This window comes from Trichechus manatus, unplaced genomic scaffold (assembly GCF_000243295.1).
Source record: "Trichechus manatus latirostris isolate Lorelei unplaced genomic scaffold, TriManLat1.0 scaffold00112, whole genome shotgun sequence".
Lineage (NCBI taxonomy): Eukaryota > Metazoa > Chordata > Mammalia > Sirenia > Trichechidae > Trichechus > Trichechus manatus.
Window position 1 is genome coordinate 2,983,695 of NW_004444048.1, and position 16,435 is coordinate 3,000,129.

Below are 16,435 nucleotides of genomic sequence, written 5' to 3' on the forward strand. Positions count from 1 at the left end.
TGATGAGCCAGACGTAGGATCCAGAGCGAGCGAGCTTTTCCAGAACATCCATATATATATATTGGGTGCAGGTCATACCCTCAAAGAAACTCCCCTTACAACTGATTGGCTGATCACATCAGATCACATCTCAAAAGTGATTACATTGTGTCACTTACAGGAGATCACAAAATAGAGGATACTTACATCAGATCACAAAAAGAAAGATAATTACATCAGGTCACAAAAATGGAAGATAACTACATCAGATCACAAAATGAAGGATAATTACATAATACTGAGAATCATGGCCTAGCCAAGTTGACACATAACACATCACAGAAGGAATAAAAATAAAAGAGTGATTTGCAATCATTTAAACTAGAGAAGGAAAACAACTGTCATTTATGAAGTGGCTATTTTGTGCCAGACCATAGACTAGTGCTTTTTAGGTATTACTTTATTCACAGTAACTCAGTGATAATCAAAACACACCAATGACAACACCTAAAGAGTGCTTGCTATGTGCCAGGCTCAGTTCTATTCTCTTAACCTATCTATTAACTCATTTAATCCTCACCACATCCCTGTGAGGTAGTAATGTAATTCCCATTTTAAAGATGAGGAGACAGAGGAACACAGAGTTAATAATTTGCCCAAGATCATGTGTCACGTTATAGGTAAAGAAGCTGAGGCTCAGAGTGGTTTAGTTATTTATTCAAGATCACACATCTGGTATGTGGCAGAGCCAGGATTTGAACTAATTTAGCTGATTGACTCCAAAGCCAATGTTCTTTCCATTAAACTCTGCTGCTTACTAGACAAGAATACACATAACAAGATGGTTTTCCAGAAGAAATAGAATGTTACTGCACCTTATTTCCTGCAGTAGTCTTTGATGGGCTCTAATCATGCTACCTGGAAACCCTGGTGGCATAGTGGTTAAGAGTTCGGCTGCTAACCAAAAAGTTGGCAGTTTGAATCCACCAGGTGCTCCTTGGAAACCCTATGGTGCAGTTCTACTCTGTCCTACAGGGTCGCTATGAGTTGGAACCAACTTGATGGCAATGAGTTTTTTGTTTTTTTTGGATAATCATGCTGCCTAACCCTTTTCTTTTTAGGAGTTGGTAAACTTTCTGTAAAGGGCCAGGTAGTATATATTTCAGGCCTTAGGGGTCATATAGTCTCTGTTCTATCTACTCTGTGGCTATAGCACCAAAGCAGCCAGGGACAATATGTAAACAAATGAGTGTGCCTGTGTTCCAACAAATGTTACTAATGAAAACGGGAGGCTAGCTATGTTTGGCTCATGGGCTGTAGTTTGCTAACCCCTCTAGTTGCTTAGTAGGCAAGGGTTTTTCTGTTCCTTTTTTTTTTTTTTTTAATTTGGTATTTCCATCCCATGTAACTAGCTATTCAAGAATTTATGTTAAAATGTTAATGTAATTGGACTCACCTTTGCTTTTTTCAGAAATGGCCAATCTCTCAAGAGGAGAAGAATTTATGCTTTAATATGATTTAAACCAGAAATTAATCTCTTCTTTTATTCTTACCTGTTCTGCAGATGCCTTACATCTGGACAGCCTTACAGGGAATCCAAGACTGGGATTGACACTTTTCTCATATGTAGCCAACCGAATCCATGCTTCATGTGAAAGGCCAAAATATGCAGAAATAAAGGATGATGCTTTGGATGTGACAAGAGGACAAAAGTAAGACAAAAAAGCAAAATTTATTCATCCTATTCTTCACAAGTGGCCTAATCCCATAGTTTAACATTTTAATCAGTGATTTTAATATCCTGACATCGTAACATGTTTTCTTTATTTGTGGAACTTCTTTAACTTTCTGCAAATTAACAATTTTAAAACAAAAACATCTCAATAGTTTTCTTCAAGTGTAGTTTTCTTGTTTTGTTTTAATTTCATAATATCCATTCTAACATTTGAAAGACAAATTAGGCTACCTAAATGTCTCCCAGTTTCCAGAAATATACTACATATTGCCAGGTAACTTAGGTTTTTTCTTGTTTGTTTGATTGTTTTTCAGTCATGTAGATTTTGATCATATTTCTATTCCTTGAGAAGATTAACAAGTCTTTGGGAGCCTATCCCTGTCCCCACACCCACCTACTCCTGATGCTCCTGTGTGCTTACCGGCCTTTTTAAGTGCACTGACTGACCATCCCTAGGAAAGTTCAGGAATGTCAGCTGAGTTTGTGGGCACTATCTACCCAAAAGAAATTTCCTTTCTGTGTTGAGGGTGAGGAAGCCAGACTTTGAATTGCAAATTCTTCATTTTCATGTTTGGCTGGCCTCTCTGTGATGTGTAACCTCTCCCTGAGGGAGGTGGGAGTTCTCTTTAATGGTGTCTTATTTAAGTCATGAACTTAATTAGAAATTTAGTAAAACTGAGAAGGGAAAAACTTATAGTTTGGAATCTGCTTTAAAAAAAAAAAAAAAAAAACAAGTTCCCTATATCTGGGATAAATTTTCAGTTTTACTCTGCAGTCAGTAACTCTACCTTCTACTGCCAGGTGCCCAGGCCCCACAGGTGGCCCCCACCCAGGAGCAGATCTTTCAGGTTACTTCAGGATGACTGATGACGTAAGCATGAAAGTGAGTATTGTACTGGGTTTCAATTTCATTTTTAGTACTGCCATATCCTTCTACGGGTATTCTTTTTCTAAAGTATTAAGGACACTCTTATGGCAAGTATAAGTCAAATGCATGAGAAGTATCAGCCTTTGATGGCAGGAAATTAAAACTCAGTCATTTGGAGGACTTTCTACCCCTTCTATAGTATAAACTCTGGGATATGTGTAACCAAATGGAAATTTTGATGAAGTGTGCTGTATGTATTTGAGAGGCAGGCTGGTTTAAGGTTTAAGTTGAGTAATGACTTTAAGAAGTCTCTGATCTCATTACATCCCTAAGAACTGAGGTCAAGGGTAGATAATCTCTAAGGGGCTCCCCTTTGCAAGAGGCCACAAAATAGGGCAATACCTGAAAAGAATCCTATGCCACAGTCAGGTGCAAATAGTACTTCTCTATCAAAGAGGAGAGAGAGTAGCACTGAATGGCTGAGAAGGTCACTTAAGGAAACTCCTCAGGCCATTGAGATGTGGCTGGAGCATCTTGCAATCAGCTCTTCCTCAGTCGGTAGCCTGAGCATGAGCTCCGTGGTCTTCTCAATCAAACAGAGCAGACAATTCTGTTTCAGGATCTACCAAGCTATGATTCTTCCTTTTTCTTTTCTTTTTTGTTGTAACAGCTTTATTGAGATAAAATTCACACACCAAACAATTCATCAATTTCAATTGTACAATTCAGTGATTTTTGGTATATTTACAGAGTTGTGCAACCATCACCACGACCAGGTTTAGAACATTTTCATCACCCCAGAAAGAAACCCTGTACCTATTAGCAGTCACTCCCCATTTTCTATAACTTCCTCTCCCCCCAGTAACCATGAGTCTATTTTCTGTCTCTCTAGATTTGCCTATTCTGAACAGTCCATATAAAAGGAATCATATGATATGTGGTGTCTTGTGACTGGGTTTTTTCGGCTATCATACTGTTTTCAAGGTTCCTCCATGTTGTAGGATATATCAGGACTTCCTTTCTCTTTATGACTGGGTAATATTCCATTGCGTATAAGTACCACATTTTGTTTATCCATTCATCTGCTGATAGACATTTAGGATGTTTCCACCTTTTGGCTATTGTGGATAGTGCTGCCATGAACATTACTTCATTTATTTTTGTTTAAATTTTTTTATCGTGGTGACTATATGATAACAAAAAATTTGCCATTTCAACATTTTTCACATGTACAATTCAGTGACAATAATTACTTTTATCAGGGCTTCATTTCTTTTTATGGCCAAATACTGTTCCATTACATGGATATACCACATGTTGGTTGTTCATTTATCAACTGACAGACATTTGAGTTGTTTTTACTTTTTGGCTATTATGAAAAAATGCTGCTATGAACATTTGTGTACGAGTGTTTGTGTAGACATAGGTTTTCTGTTCTTTTGGGTGTATATCTGGGAGTAGAATTGCTGTGTTGTATGGTAACTCTATGTTTAACATTTTGAGAAACTGCCCAACTGATTTTCAAAGTGGTTGCACAATTTTACCTTCCCACCAGCAACGTATGAGGGTTTCAATTTCGCTACATCTTTGCCAGCACTTACACCCACTAGGATAGCTATACTGCCAACTGGCAATATAGCTATCCTACTGAGTGTAAAGTGGCATTTCATTTCTCATTTTTATTTTCCTAATCACTAATGATGTTGAGAATCTTTTCATGTGCTTATTGGCTATTTGTATATCTTCTTTGGAGCTATGTCTCTTCAGATCCTTTGCCCAATTTTAAAAATTAGGTTATTTGCTTTTTTACTACTGAGTAAAGTGTGTAAGAGTTATTATCATTTTTCCTTTTAAGTGTATATATCTGATATTTTTCTGTTCCTTAGTATCCACCCTATTGAGCAGCTAAGAAATGGAACAAAAAAGGAAATGAATCTATTTTGCTATTATTTAGCAACATTTTAATAAAGGAAGTTGAACTTGGAAGCTTACAGGATGTTTGGTTATTAGTAATTTCCCCTTTATCTGGCACTGAATTCACCAGAAAGGAGGAAACAATAAACATCGGTTGTGTACCAGGTACTGTGTAGGACAGCATTTCCACATGCCATCTTATTAATCCTCTCCACAATTTTGAGTGGTCGGTATTCTCTGCTTTTTAAAGTTGAGGCAACTGGAGTTCAGGGAGGTTAAATAACTTGCCCAAGATCACTCAGCTAGCAAGTAGCAAACCTGGGATTCAACTTTGGGTGTGTCTAGCTCCAAAGGTTGTGCCCTTTCCACAACCCCTCTTAGCACACTGGATTTAGACATTTCAGTGATAACAATCACTCATTGTTACCTTGCAAGTATTTTTTTTTGGCTAAGAAATGTGCTGCCTTACATACCTAAAAAGGACCTCCTAAACCACCCTCATTAGGATATGTGGTTTGAGTTGTTTTGTCTATGGTCTTGACACCCATTAAGAAATAGGAGCTAATAAAGATCACAGTAGAAACTCTTGTCAAATGTTCCTGGGAAAATGGTATGATTTCCCTGAAGCCTTTCATGCTGCCTTCTGTATCCTTTCTTCTATTGTTACAGGAACTAGTCTGTTGGCTGCTTTTTGTGACTGATCCACCAGACCTCACCATTCTCACTCCAGATTTCTGCTCCCCTGACGAATCTATGCAGCTTATTAGCTCCACTCTCCACCCCCTCCTGTCTCTTGAACAAATCCCTGTCTCCCACCCCTTCTTGCCCCCAACACTTACTTCTTAAAGAAACAGAAAGCTCTCCTTAGAAAATGCTTCTAAGCATCTAATTAGTAATCAGTACAGGGGAATTAGAATAAAATACAAGATAAAAATTACAAATAAGATATAAACACATAAAATGAAAATATAAGATGGTAATTGTATTACCGCCAAGTTGATTCCGACTCATGGCAACCCCATGTGTGTCAGAGTAGAACTGTGCTTCACGGGGTTTTCAATCACCAAACCAAAAACCAAATCCATTGCCTTTGAGTTGATTCTGACTCATAGTAACCCTAGAGGGCAGGGTAGAAATGCCACATAAGGTTTCCAAAGCTGTAAATCTTTAAGGAAGCAGTCTTCTGCTTCAGTCACAATGGGTCCTAAAATGATGGCATTTTCTTAACTCCTTGGCTTAAAAATGTAGGATTTTTGTTGATCTAAAGAGTCTTAGGAACAAACAACTTGGTCCAGTATTCAAGTCCCTCTATAATCTAGTTGCAACCTACCTTGCCACTCTAATTTCCCCATACTGCCTGATGGTTGTCCCCATACATTAACCAAAGCAGGTAGCGTGTGTTGTTAGAATATATCACACAAGCCTGTTGGTGCTGTTTTTCAACCTAGAACACTGCACACTTCTCCACTTCTCAAAGTTCTATCTGACTGTGAAGGCCCATTTCAAAAACCAACTGTTCCATAAAACGTTTCTTGTGGTAGCATAAAATGTTAACCATCAAGGACCTCCAGTCCTTCTTGAGGTCAAAATCTTAATGGATTAGGAATAAAGAGATCAGCTTTTTCCCTTCGTCTGCCTCTGTTTGGAAGAGTTGTATCTTTTGGGCCTTGGATTCCTCATTTCTCAACTGTCCCACTCACGGGGAAAAGATCAGTTCATGCCCTTCTTTTAGTTGCCTTGAAGTTATGTGTTTTCTTATATTTATTCCTGTATTAAATTGTAAACACTGCCATTATTTTGATGTTAACCAATGTGCATCTAGCGCCTAGCATAGATGCTGGTGCACAGTAACTGTCCCATTAATATTTGTTGAATGAACATTTACTTATTTATTTTTGTACTCCCTACAGGGTCTATTTAAAACATTGAGAGTGAGCACTCAGTGTGGCTGCTGAACTGACAGCTTTGCCCTATAGCTCTCTGACTCCTTTCTTTGGGCTGGTGACCCTGAGGACTTAAGAGTTACTTTTTATTCCTCTCCTACATTCATGCTGTTGTTTTAGTTACCATCAAGTCAATTCCAACTCATGGCGACCCCAAGTGTGCAGAGTGGAATCACATTCTATAGGGTTTTCATGTCTGTGACCTTTCAGAAGCAGATAGCCAAGCCTTACTTCTGAGACACCTCTTGGGTGGGTTTGAACCACCAACCTTTTTGTTAGTAGTCCAGTGCTTAACCATTTGCACCACCCTGGGACTCCTCATTCATAGAGGAAGCTATATTATAGCATCTTTTTAAGAGGGTACAATGTGAGATAAAAGTGAATATCAGCGCTCATAGAGGGTCTTTGGATCAACAAAGGACTGCAACAAGATTAGTATCCCAGGAACTCTTAATGACTGAACTCAATCTCCATCATTATCTACATCTCATAGTAAAATAATTTGGTACCCAATATGGAACATTCTTGCAGAGAACAGAGCTACTTTATTGTCCCAGTGAATTCATTTATTTGGAGTATCTTGGTATAAAGAAAAAAGAGAGGCAAAAAAAATATTTCCAGTGTTTATCTTTCAGAGATTCATACTGAAATATTGATGGACGGGGTGGTTATGATATCTGGAATTTGTTTCAAAATAATGCAAGGGTGAGTTTAGTGGGCAAAGGTATAGATGAAACTAGATTGACTATAGGTTGGTAATAGTTGAATCTGCATGATGAGTACAAAAGGGTTTACTATTCTGTCTACTTTTGTATTTGTTTGAAAATTTCCCCAGTAATGTCTTAGAATTTTTAGCCACATAGGATAGGCATTGGGTTTGAAGACAGCTCTGTTACTTATTAGCTGAGTGAATTTGGACAGGTAGCCTAACGTCTCGGAATTTACTTGTGTCACTTGTGAAACAGAAATATTATTTTGCAGGATTCTTGTGAGGATTCAAATACACACACATGCACAGATTACATATATACATATCTGCAAAAGCTAAGTGTTGGCCTAACCACTCCATGGAAACAAACCCAGGAGATCATATTTAGAGGAAAGCCAAATCTCAGGGCCCTGATTCCCCAGTTGCTGATGAATAGAAGGGCCTTTTATTATTATTATTTAATTTTATTTATTTTGTTACTGTTGAGAATATACACAACAAAAAATACACCAATTCAACAGTTTCTACATGTACAATTCAGTGACGCTGATTACATTCTTCAACTTGTGCAACCATTCTCACCCTCCTTTTCTGAGTTATTCCTCCCCTATTAACATGAACTTACTGCCCGCTAAAGTTCCTATCTAATGTTTCAAGTTGCTGTTGTCAATTTGATCCCATATAGATAGTTCTTAAAAGAACATAATGCTCAAGGAGACATTTTTTACTAGTTAAGCTAAACTATTATTTGTTTTAAAAATTATTTATATAATTTTATTTTATTGTTGTTGTTGAGACTATACACAGTTAAACATACAAAGTTCAATGGTTTCTACGTGTACCAGTTGGTGACATTGATTACATACTTGGAGTTGTGTAACTATTCTCACCGTCCTTTTCTAAGTTGTTCCTCCCCCATAACATAAATTCACTGCTCCCTAATGTTCCTATCTAATCTTTCAAGTTGCTGTTATCAATTTGATCCCATATAGGGGATATTTTTGGTTTAAGGTTTAAAGATTATCTCAGGGCAGTACTTTCAGGGATTCATCCAAAGTTCATGGCTCCAGGAAGTCTGGAGTCCATTAGAATTTGAAACTCTGTCCTGCATTTCCCCCCTTTTGATCAGGATTCTTCTAGGGAATCTTTGATCAAAATGTTCAGTAATGGTAGCTGAGCACCATCCAGTTCTTCTGGTCTAATGGCAAAGAAGGCAGTTGTTCATGAAGGCAATTAGCCACACCTTCCACATCCTTTTATTCCTGACTCTTCTTCCTCTGTTGTTCCAGACAAATAGAGACCAATTGTTGTGCTTTGGACGACTGCTTGCAAGCTTATAAGACCCCAGGCACTACACCTCGAACTGGGAGGTAGAACAGACACACTAAACATGTTATTAGACCAATTAACTGGGATGTCCCATAAAACCCTGACCCTAAACCTCCAAACCAAGAACCAAATCCTGTGAAGTTTTTGGTTGTACATAAGCAGTCTCAGCAGCTACTCTTTTTTTTTTTTTTTTTTGTTATTGTTGTAAATATATCTATCACACAACCTTTGCCAATTCAATTTTTTACAGTTTTACAACTTATTAACAGCGATTATAACAATCAGCTATGCAACTCCTCTCCCTGTAATCAATGCAATATTTCCATCACTGTTAACCCCCCCTTACCCCTCCCTCCTGCCTGTGGTAACCACTAATAAACTTTGTTGTCTATACATTTATCTTTCCTTGTCTTTTTATATAAGTGAGATCATAAAATATTTGTCTTTCTGTGATTGACTTATTTTACTCAGTGTGTCTTCTAGCTCCATCCATACTGTAGCAGATACCAAGACCATACATCCAACTATACTATTTTGCATTTCACCAGCAATGGCTAAGGGTTCTAATTTCCTCACATCCTCACCAACATTTGTTATTTTCTGATGGGAATGCAAAATGGTACAAAATGGTACAGTAGCACTGCCCTCATCAATACTTAGATCCTGCTGTTCGTTTGTCCCACACTTTCTGAATTCTTCCTCACTCCTGGCAATTTCCAGGACCCAGTTGTCCCTGATGGCAGTCTTTTGTCTTTCTCTCCTTATTCACTGTTCTCACCTCACCTTTGAGTGTGAACACCAATTGTGGCAGAATTCAAGTTTTATCCAAGGTTTTTCTGGGCTTCTGCAAAACTGGTCATGTTGTTCGGTATCTGCTTGTGTCCCCAAATACTCTAAGAATTAAGAAGTTTCATAAAAATTCTATGACAACTAAACTGATTCTCTTCTCTGCCTTGCTCCAATCTCAGGTCTGTCCCCAAGTCTTAATTATCTAGTCCTGTTATAACAGAGGTACCATAATTGGGTAGCTTTAACGAACAGAAATTTATTTTTTTACAGTTTAGGAGGCTAGAAGTCCAAATTCAGACTGCTGGCTCTAGGGGAAGCCTCTCTCTCTCCTTCTGTCTTCTCTGGGGGAAGGTCTTTTCAGCTTCTATTCCTAGATTCTTTGGGGATCACGTGGCATGTATCTTTCCCTCCATTTGTGCTTGCTTGCTTATTCTGCTCTTTTATATCTCAAAAGAGATTGATTTAAGACACACCCTACACTAATAACTCTCATTAACATAACAAAGAAAACCCATTCCCAAACAGTATTATAACCACAAGTATGGGGTTAGGATTTACAACACATTTTAGGGGGACACAATTCAATCTATAACACCCCACCAAGATACTCTGTAACATAGGTAGAGTACTTGGTTCATAGTAAACACTCCAAAAATGGTTAGCTGTTACTATCACCCAGAATCAGAATTATCAGCAGTGTGAAGTTCAGAGAACACCTTGTGATAAATAGATTGAGGAGCCTGGAGATGAAGTTCTCTGTTTTTTCTCTGACGGTTCAAAAAGTCACAGGTACCAAATATTAAGTCTTACCATCTCTTTGAGGACTCTTTCATGTTATTACACGTTTTTGTCTAAGATATACTATAACTGGGAGGGGTTGATTTATGAGGCAAAGGACAGGATCAATTTTAAAATGTCTCGGAAGATTTTCTGTCCTGATCTCTCAAGCTGTGCGTGGGTGCAGCCTTAATAACCTTGGAGAGTAAATAACATTGCCAGTTGCAAAATTGGGACATAGAAGTTGACTGATAACTGCATTATAAATGAACCTCAAAGTGGTAGGTGTGCCTCTGGATGTGAGGATGAGGGTGTGGTATACTTTTAATTAAAAATTGAAGGAAAAAAAAATCCTGTGAGGAAATTTTAGTTTTGTTTAGGTTCCAGCTGTTGTAATCTTTTAAAGTTAAATACGACATTGTTTCACTCCTCAGAATATTGAAACTGACACTGAGTTAAAATTTTGTTTTAAGTTAGAATGAAGTGATCTATATAGATCCCTTTTATTTAAGACATATAGAATAAAAATAATTTCTCAGAGAGTTATATTTCTTTGATTAGCAACCATTGTCTAAAATCCAGTGGTAAAGATTACATTGGTAGCATGAATGTTTATTCCTGGGGGGGTTTCTGACCATAAAATCTATAGTAAAATAGACATTTTAACTAGAAGAGAAAATACAAATGAATCCCTGGAGATGATCTCGGTCTACTAATTGCCCTAACTAATACCTTGAAAGTTATTTCTTATTGTTCTTCATATTTTTCTCCCCGGATATTGAAACAATACTGCCGTGTGTGTGTGGCCTGTGTTTGTTGGCCCAGCCCATGGGAGAATCTCTCTCACCTTGTTATGTGAATACCTTGGCTACCCCACCCTACATTAGTCTCTTACTGTCAAAAGAAAATGGGCTGGACCATGGCTCTTCATGTAAATGTTATGCAGGTTAATATTTGAATAGCTTGGACAGGAATAGAAGTCTTCCTGCTGTATGCTCTTGGCAGGTGTTAGCCTCATTGACTTGAGCAACCTTCCACATGTAAGTCAGTCCCTTGTCTGAACTTTTGTTTTCTTGCTCTTAATCAATTTCTTGATTTGTTTCCTTGGTTTTAAAATATATCCAGTAGATTATTTTTCTCATGATCTGCTGAGGTCTCATGGGTGGTGTGTGCAGGTTATGTTCTTCTGTGGGTCTGGGGTGCTGGTTTGAGTAGGGGTGACTTTTGAAGCTGGAAGAAAAGAGCCTAATTGTAGAAAGTTTTTTTCTAAATTACTCCCCCAACCTCTGTTTCACACAGACATCCTGAGGGGCCCCATCCCTACTTTTCATTAACTGTAATCCTATATGTAAAACTAAATATGAAAAAAGACCTCCTTCTTTACTCTGGTTATTCTTGTAATAAGCAGGAAAAATATTGTCCTACTTATTACAAGAATAAAAAACTAGAATTGAGATTTTTTTGTATATTGGGCTTGTTTTCTGATCACAGATTTACAAAGATTAATGATTTGGGAGTAATATCCAATTGCTTCCTTTGCAACTGTTCAAGAAAAATGCAGCAAGGTATGGCTACTAGATATATGAGGTTTCTTAAAAATCACAGAATTATTAGTTGTTTAATCAACAAATGGTTTATATTTATCAGAAGATTTTTCACTAAAATGTTTCACATGTAAGTATAAGACAAAAGAAGGGTTTAAACAGAATCATTGCAAATCATTTATAGTATAGTTGAGGCAAAGTATATTTTTGCTGTATTTATTATTTTGAATTTAAGTAATGATAAGAATTTTTTTTTTAATGAAGTTTTCAGAAATGGTGCATTCCTGTTTCCCCTGTATTGGAAACAGGGTTGATGGAACAGGAAATAAAAACTGCTTTCTCTTTCAAACTTCTTAAATTAAAATACAAACATCTATGACCCTCAAAGGTACAAGATGACATCTTTTTCTGACAAAGTTAGATTTTTAGTTTAAGTGCAATAAGAACTGTTATTTCAACTCACACATAGTAAAGATTTTTTATGTTATGGAATGTTAAATGGGCCTGATATTGTTTTATTAAGGAATCAATTCTTGTCGATTTTTATGAACTATGATACTTAATGAAACTGAGGGATATTTCAATTTTCCTATTTTTATAGCTTCATTTCTTATTGAAATATTGCAATATAGTTAAATAAGCATATAATAATTACTAATACAGCCTAGTTAAATATTTAAAAAATGGACTCACGCTTCCCGAATTCTTCTTCACTATCTACGAGGTATAAAGTACAATTAATCTTGAAAATTTGATTCAGACATCACCCAGTTTGTTAACTCTGTTCTGTGCGCATGAGGGTCATTTGCAGAATGTTGTGTTATAAAGCATTTGACTGACATTTTTGTCTTCCTGACTGGCCTGGTTGCTGTGCTAGGACGAGGACTTTGCTTTAGCTGTGTGTCTCCAGCATTTGTCACTGTTTCTGGCACAAAGTGGGCCTTTAAGGAAAGTTTGTTGAATTAAATTAAAATGATGTCATGAGGGGCTTTAGTCGCGTACGGTCTGACCCGAAGACTTTTACAACAAAGACAAGTGAAATGAGAAAGAGAAGACTGACAAATATAACTGAGATAGAGGCAGACTGGCTATAAATTCTTGCTCTGTAAAATAAGTTTGATTGTGGATGTTTCTGAACATTTCAGGTGAGCATTTTAAAAGTTTATATATACATCTTTTACTAGCCTAAGCCAATTGGGACGTCTTTGCCTCTCCAGTGGCCTGGTCTAGAGTTAAGGTATGCTCAGAGGCGATTCTGTTTTGAGTGGAGGGAACACAGTTTTCATTCCGGTCTGGGTTTGAATACTTGGATCCACCCTTCAAAATGCTCTTGGGAAATTACTTCAGGTCCCTGGCCTCAATTTCCTCACCTGCAACAAGTAAATTTTTTCTTGCTGGGCTTTTGAACATTTGAATGTGCTTCATAAATGTAAACTGCTATTATTGTACTGGGTAACTACAAACTCTTGTCAAACCTTTACCTTTCCATGACTGTGGTAAATATTTTCTTGGGTAGATTCTATATGCTTTGTATGACATATAGCATCCCTCCACAGAAACTTGTTGGTTGTGACAGTTAATAAGGAGATCTATGCTTCATTATGGAATATTTAAATGTCTTCTTTCTTGCATTGTCTGTGTAAGTTTTTGATATATCAGCATGGTTTCAGTTTTAATTTATTAAATTTTAACTAGCTTCATTTTATAAATAAATAATAATGATAATGAAAGTAAACTTATTAGAAAAACTTACTGTTTAAATACCTATGCTCCTACTAAATGATTTGAAAGAGATGTGAATTAATCAACCCCAAAGTCCTAAAGTTCCCACCAAATTAGGAATTACTGGTAGAGACTAAAAGGTTTAAATGAGATTTCAGATACTTGCCCTGGCAGGCTGGGACCACAGTTTTGTTAAGCTCCTTTTGAGCTCCAAATAATAGGTGCTGACTTAGATTTATCCCTCAGATCTTTGAGATATGGGTTAAGATTAAAATGTATGATTTGTTTAGCTAGAGAATCTAAAACCATATTTAAATCACCAGGTTAAAAGATTTAGGTTGAATAATATTTCTATAAATAGAAATGCTGTCTTATGCCCATGTAGAATGTTCTGTTTAAAGAAAACTTGACTTAAGTTCATGAAAGAAACTAACTGCCCTTTAAGTTTAGTATTTTTGTCCAAAAATTTATCAGGTTTTGTTTTCTTTAAATATCAAACTTATAAATATACTTAAAATTGGAATTTGGGGGGTAAATACAGCTTTGTGGAAGTGTGTACATCAGTATGCCCTATACCATCCCATTTCCATATCCTCTCTAAAAGAGCAAAGTAAATATGGGTTCGTTTAAAATTGTATGAAAATGTTTGCTTGAAACAACCTCTCTGGAATGTAAAATGTCAAGTTGTTGAACTTTTTCTCTCCATTTTTTCTCTTCCTTAAGGAGAATGGTGCTGAACACTTGTGTTCTGAGAACCTGCCACAATCCAGGTTTGCCTGAATTTGTATGCATATTCATTTAATTTTTAAGAGAATTCTTTGAACCTGATCTTCCAAAATATTTCTTCTACTCTTTTGGCAGGGAATATCCCACACTACCAGTGCCTGGACACACTTCATCCACAGATAGTACTGTAATTTCAAGTGGTGAGTGAGTTTGGAAAAGAAATAAAAATAATTTTAAAAAACCAAACCAAACCCATTGTTGTTGAGTTGATTCTGACTCATAGCGACACTGTAGGACAGAGTAGAACTGCCCCATAGGGTTGTCAAGACTGAAATCTTTTGCAGAAGCAAACTGCCATATCTTTCTCCCACAGAGTGGCGGGTGGGCTCGAACCACAGACCTTTAGGGTAGCAGCCAGGGCTCCTGATAAAAATAGAGTATTGGTATTATAACTATAAGCCTGATGTTCTGTGACCTGTTGAGATGTGTATGAATGAAAATAAAATAGGCAAATACTCATTTTGCATAGTATTCATACTGTTAGTTTCTTCCTGTTGATAGATGCTAGCTCAGAAATTTTGAATATGGCTGCTGGTGGCCTTGACTGTAGATCGCTCTGTGAGAAAGAGGAAGATACAAGATCAGCTTCTACCATGATAGAGACTCAAGGTAAGCTGTTGAGGGGTTCAAGTATAGTATAGTCTAAGACATGAAGGAAACCTATTAGAGTAACTATCTTCAGTAGCTCAGTGATATTATGTTATAAAATAATTTTATCGTCTGGAGAAAAGAAATCTAAGGGTGACTGTGGCCTTTATGGGGGTGTTACTAGTCTTTCTTTCTTTTTCTCCCAATTCCTTAGATAGAGCAAACGTTACAATATATATTAACGGGACCTCAATACTTCATTCTGGTGAAAGTCAATTTGACACAACTGGGTCTCCAGTATGGCACAGCTGTAGAATCACCTGCTTAGTAAATTCTCAGAAGCATAATTAGAATCCGTCAGTTTGGAAGAATGGACCAATTAGGGCTGATCCATTCAGGGCAAGAGAATTAACTAGATGATTTGTAGATCCTTTTCTGCTGCTTGACTCTGAAAACAAAGTACTTTCCTTGACTGTTCCCAGTGAGACACCACTGTAGTTGACACTATGGGAATCATAGGCTTCCATTCCCACCCCCAACCCCCACCAAAAGAAAAAAAAATCAGTCAAGGGACGTGTACCTTTTCTACCGTTTGTATATCAAACCAAAAACCAAACCCATTGCCATCAAGTCAGTTCCAACTCATAGCGATCCTATAGGACAGAGTGGAACTGCTCCATAGGGTTTCCAAAGAGCAGTTCGTGGATTCAAATGGCCAACCTTTTTGTTAGCAGCCGAGCTCTTAACCAATACACCACCAGGTCTCCGAAAGAAGTGCAAAATTGCAGAAATAGAATTCATTCTCTGGGTTAACTGAAGAGTATCTTTATGCTCTACTTCACACCTAATTAGAAATTTTTTTTCTAAAAAAAACATGGCTAGATACCATTTTTCACCTACCAGATAGACAAAGATACTCTGTGTTAGTAGGATTAGGAGAAAAGGAAATTCTCATACATTGTTATAGGGAATGTAAATTATTGTAACAAAAATGGGGGAAAATTTGCCAATATCTTTCAAAATTTTAAATGTCCATACATTGTGATATAACAATTCAATTTCTGGGAATTTGTCCTATAGATACAGGTACACACATAGAAAAATGACATATATATAAATTTATTCATTGCAACCTTGTTTGTAATAGCAAAGTATTTGAAACCAATTAATATCTATCAACAGAAGAGTGGTTAATAGAGTTTGGTATATATTCATGCAATGGAATACTAAGCAAGCATAAAACGTGTAAGGGAAATTTTAACTTAGAATGTTATAAAAGAAATATTGTTTCTTGAAGAAACAAAAAAGCAAAGTATGAAATATTTTGTATAGCATGCAAAAATTTATGGAAAAGGATAGGAAAAATGTACGTGTTCACAAATTATCTCTGTAAGACTAGACAAAAATTAATAACGTTGTCTATGAGGAGGGAAACTGGATGTCTGGAAAACAGGGATGGGAAGGAAAAATTTTAATGTATAACATTTCTGTACTTTTTGATTTATGGATCATATGAATCTATTACCTGTCTTAAAATTTAACAAAAAAACTAAAATAAAATTTATATGGGGAAAAATTGTATATCCCTGAAGAAACTGGCAACCATCTTGTTCTTATTTCTATATAAATTGTAAAATAATAATATATGCTTTAAATATTTTTCTCTTAAAAAGAAAGAAACAAAACTACCTGTAGTTGCTGACCTCTGTGCCTCCACTGAACTTAATTCAGGACAATGAATCATGTGAAGAG

The 16,435-nt window shown here is 36.7% G+C and overlaps 1 protein-coding gene across 1 annotated transcript in view; it reads left to right on the top strand.

Moving 5' to 3' along the window:
• Positions 1 to 1,020: 1,020 nt before the first annotated feature.
• Positions 1,021 to 16,435, top strand: part of IRAG2 (inositol 1,4,5-triphosphate receptor associated 2) — a 41,721-nt gene continuing 26,306 nt past the window's right edge. Inside the window, exons 1-5 of the mRNA XM_004383589.2 lie at positions 1,021 to 1,691; positions 2,516 to 2,597; positions 14,033 to 14,079; positions 14,171 to 14,235; positions 14,597 to 14,704. Coding sequence (XP_004383646.1) covers positions 2,574 to 2,597; positions 14,033 to 14,079; positions 14,171 to 14,235; positions 14,597 to 14,704 — 244 coding nt within the window. The 5' untranslated portion in view covers positions 1,021 to 1,691; positions 2,516 to 2,573. The remainder of the gene's footprint in view (positions 1,692 to 2,515; positions 2,598 to 14,032; positions 14,080 to 14,170; positions 14,236 to 14,596; positions 14,705 to 16,435) is intronic.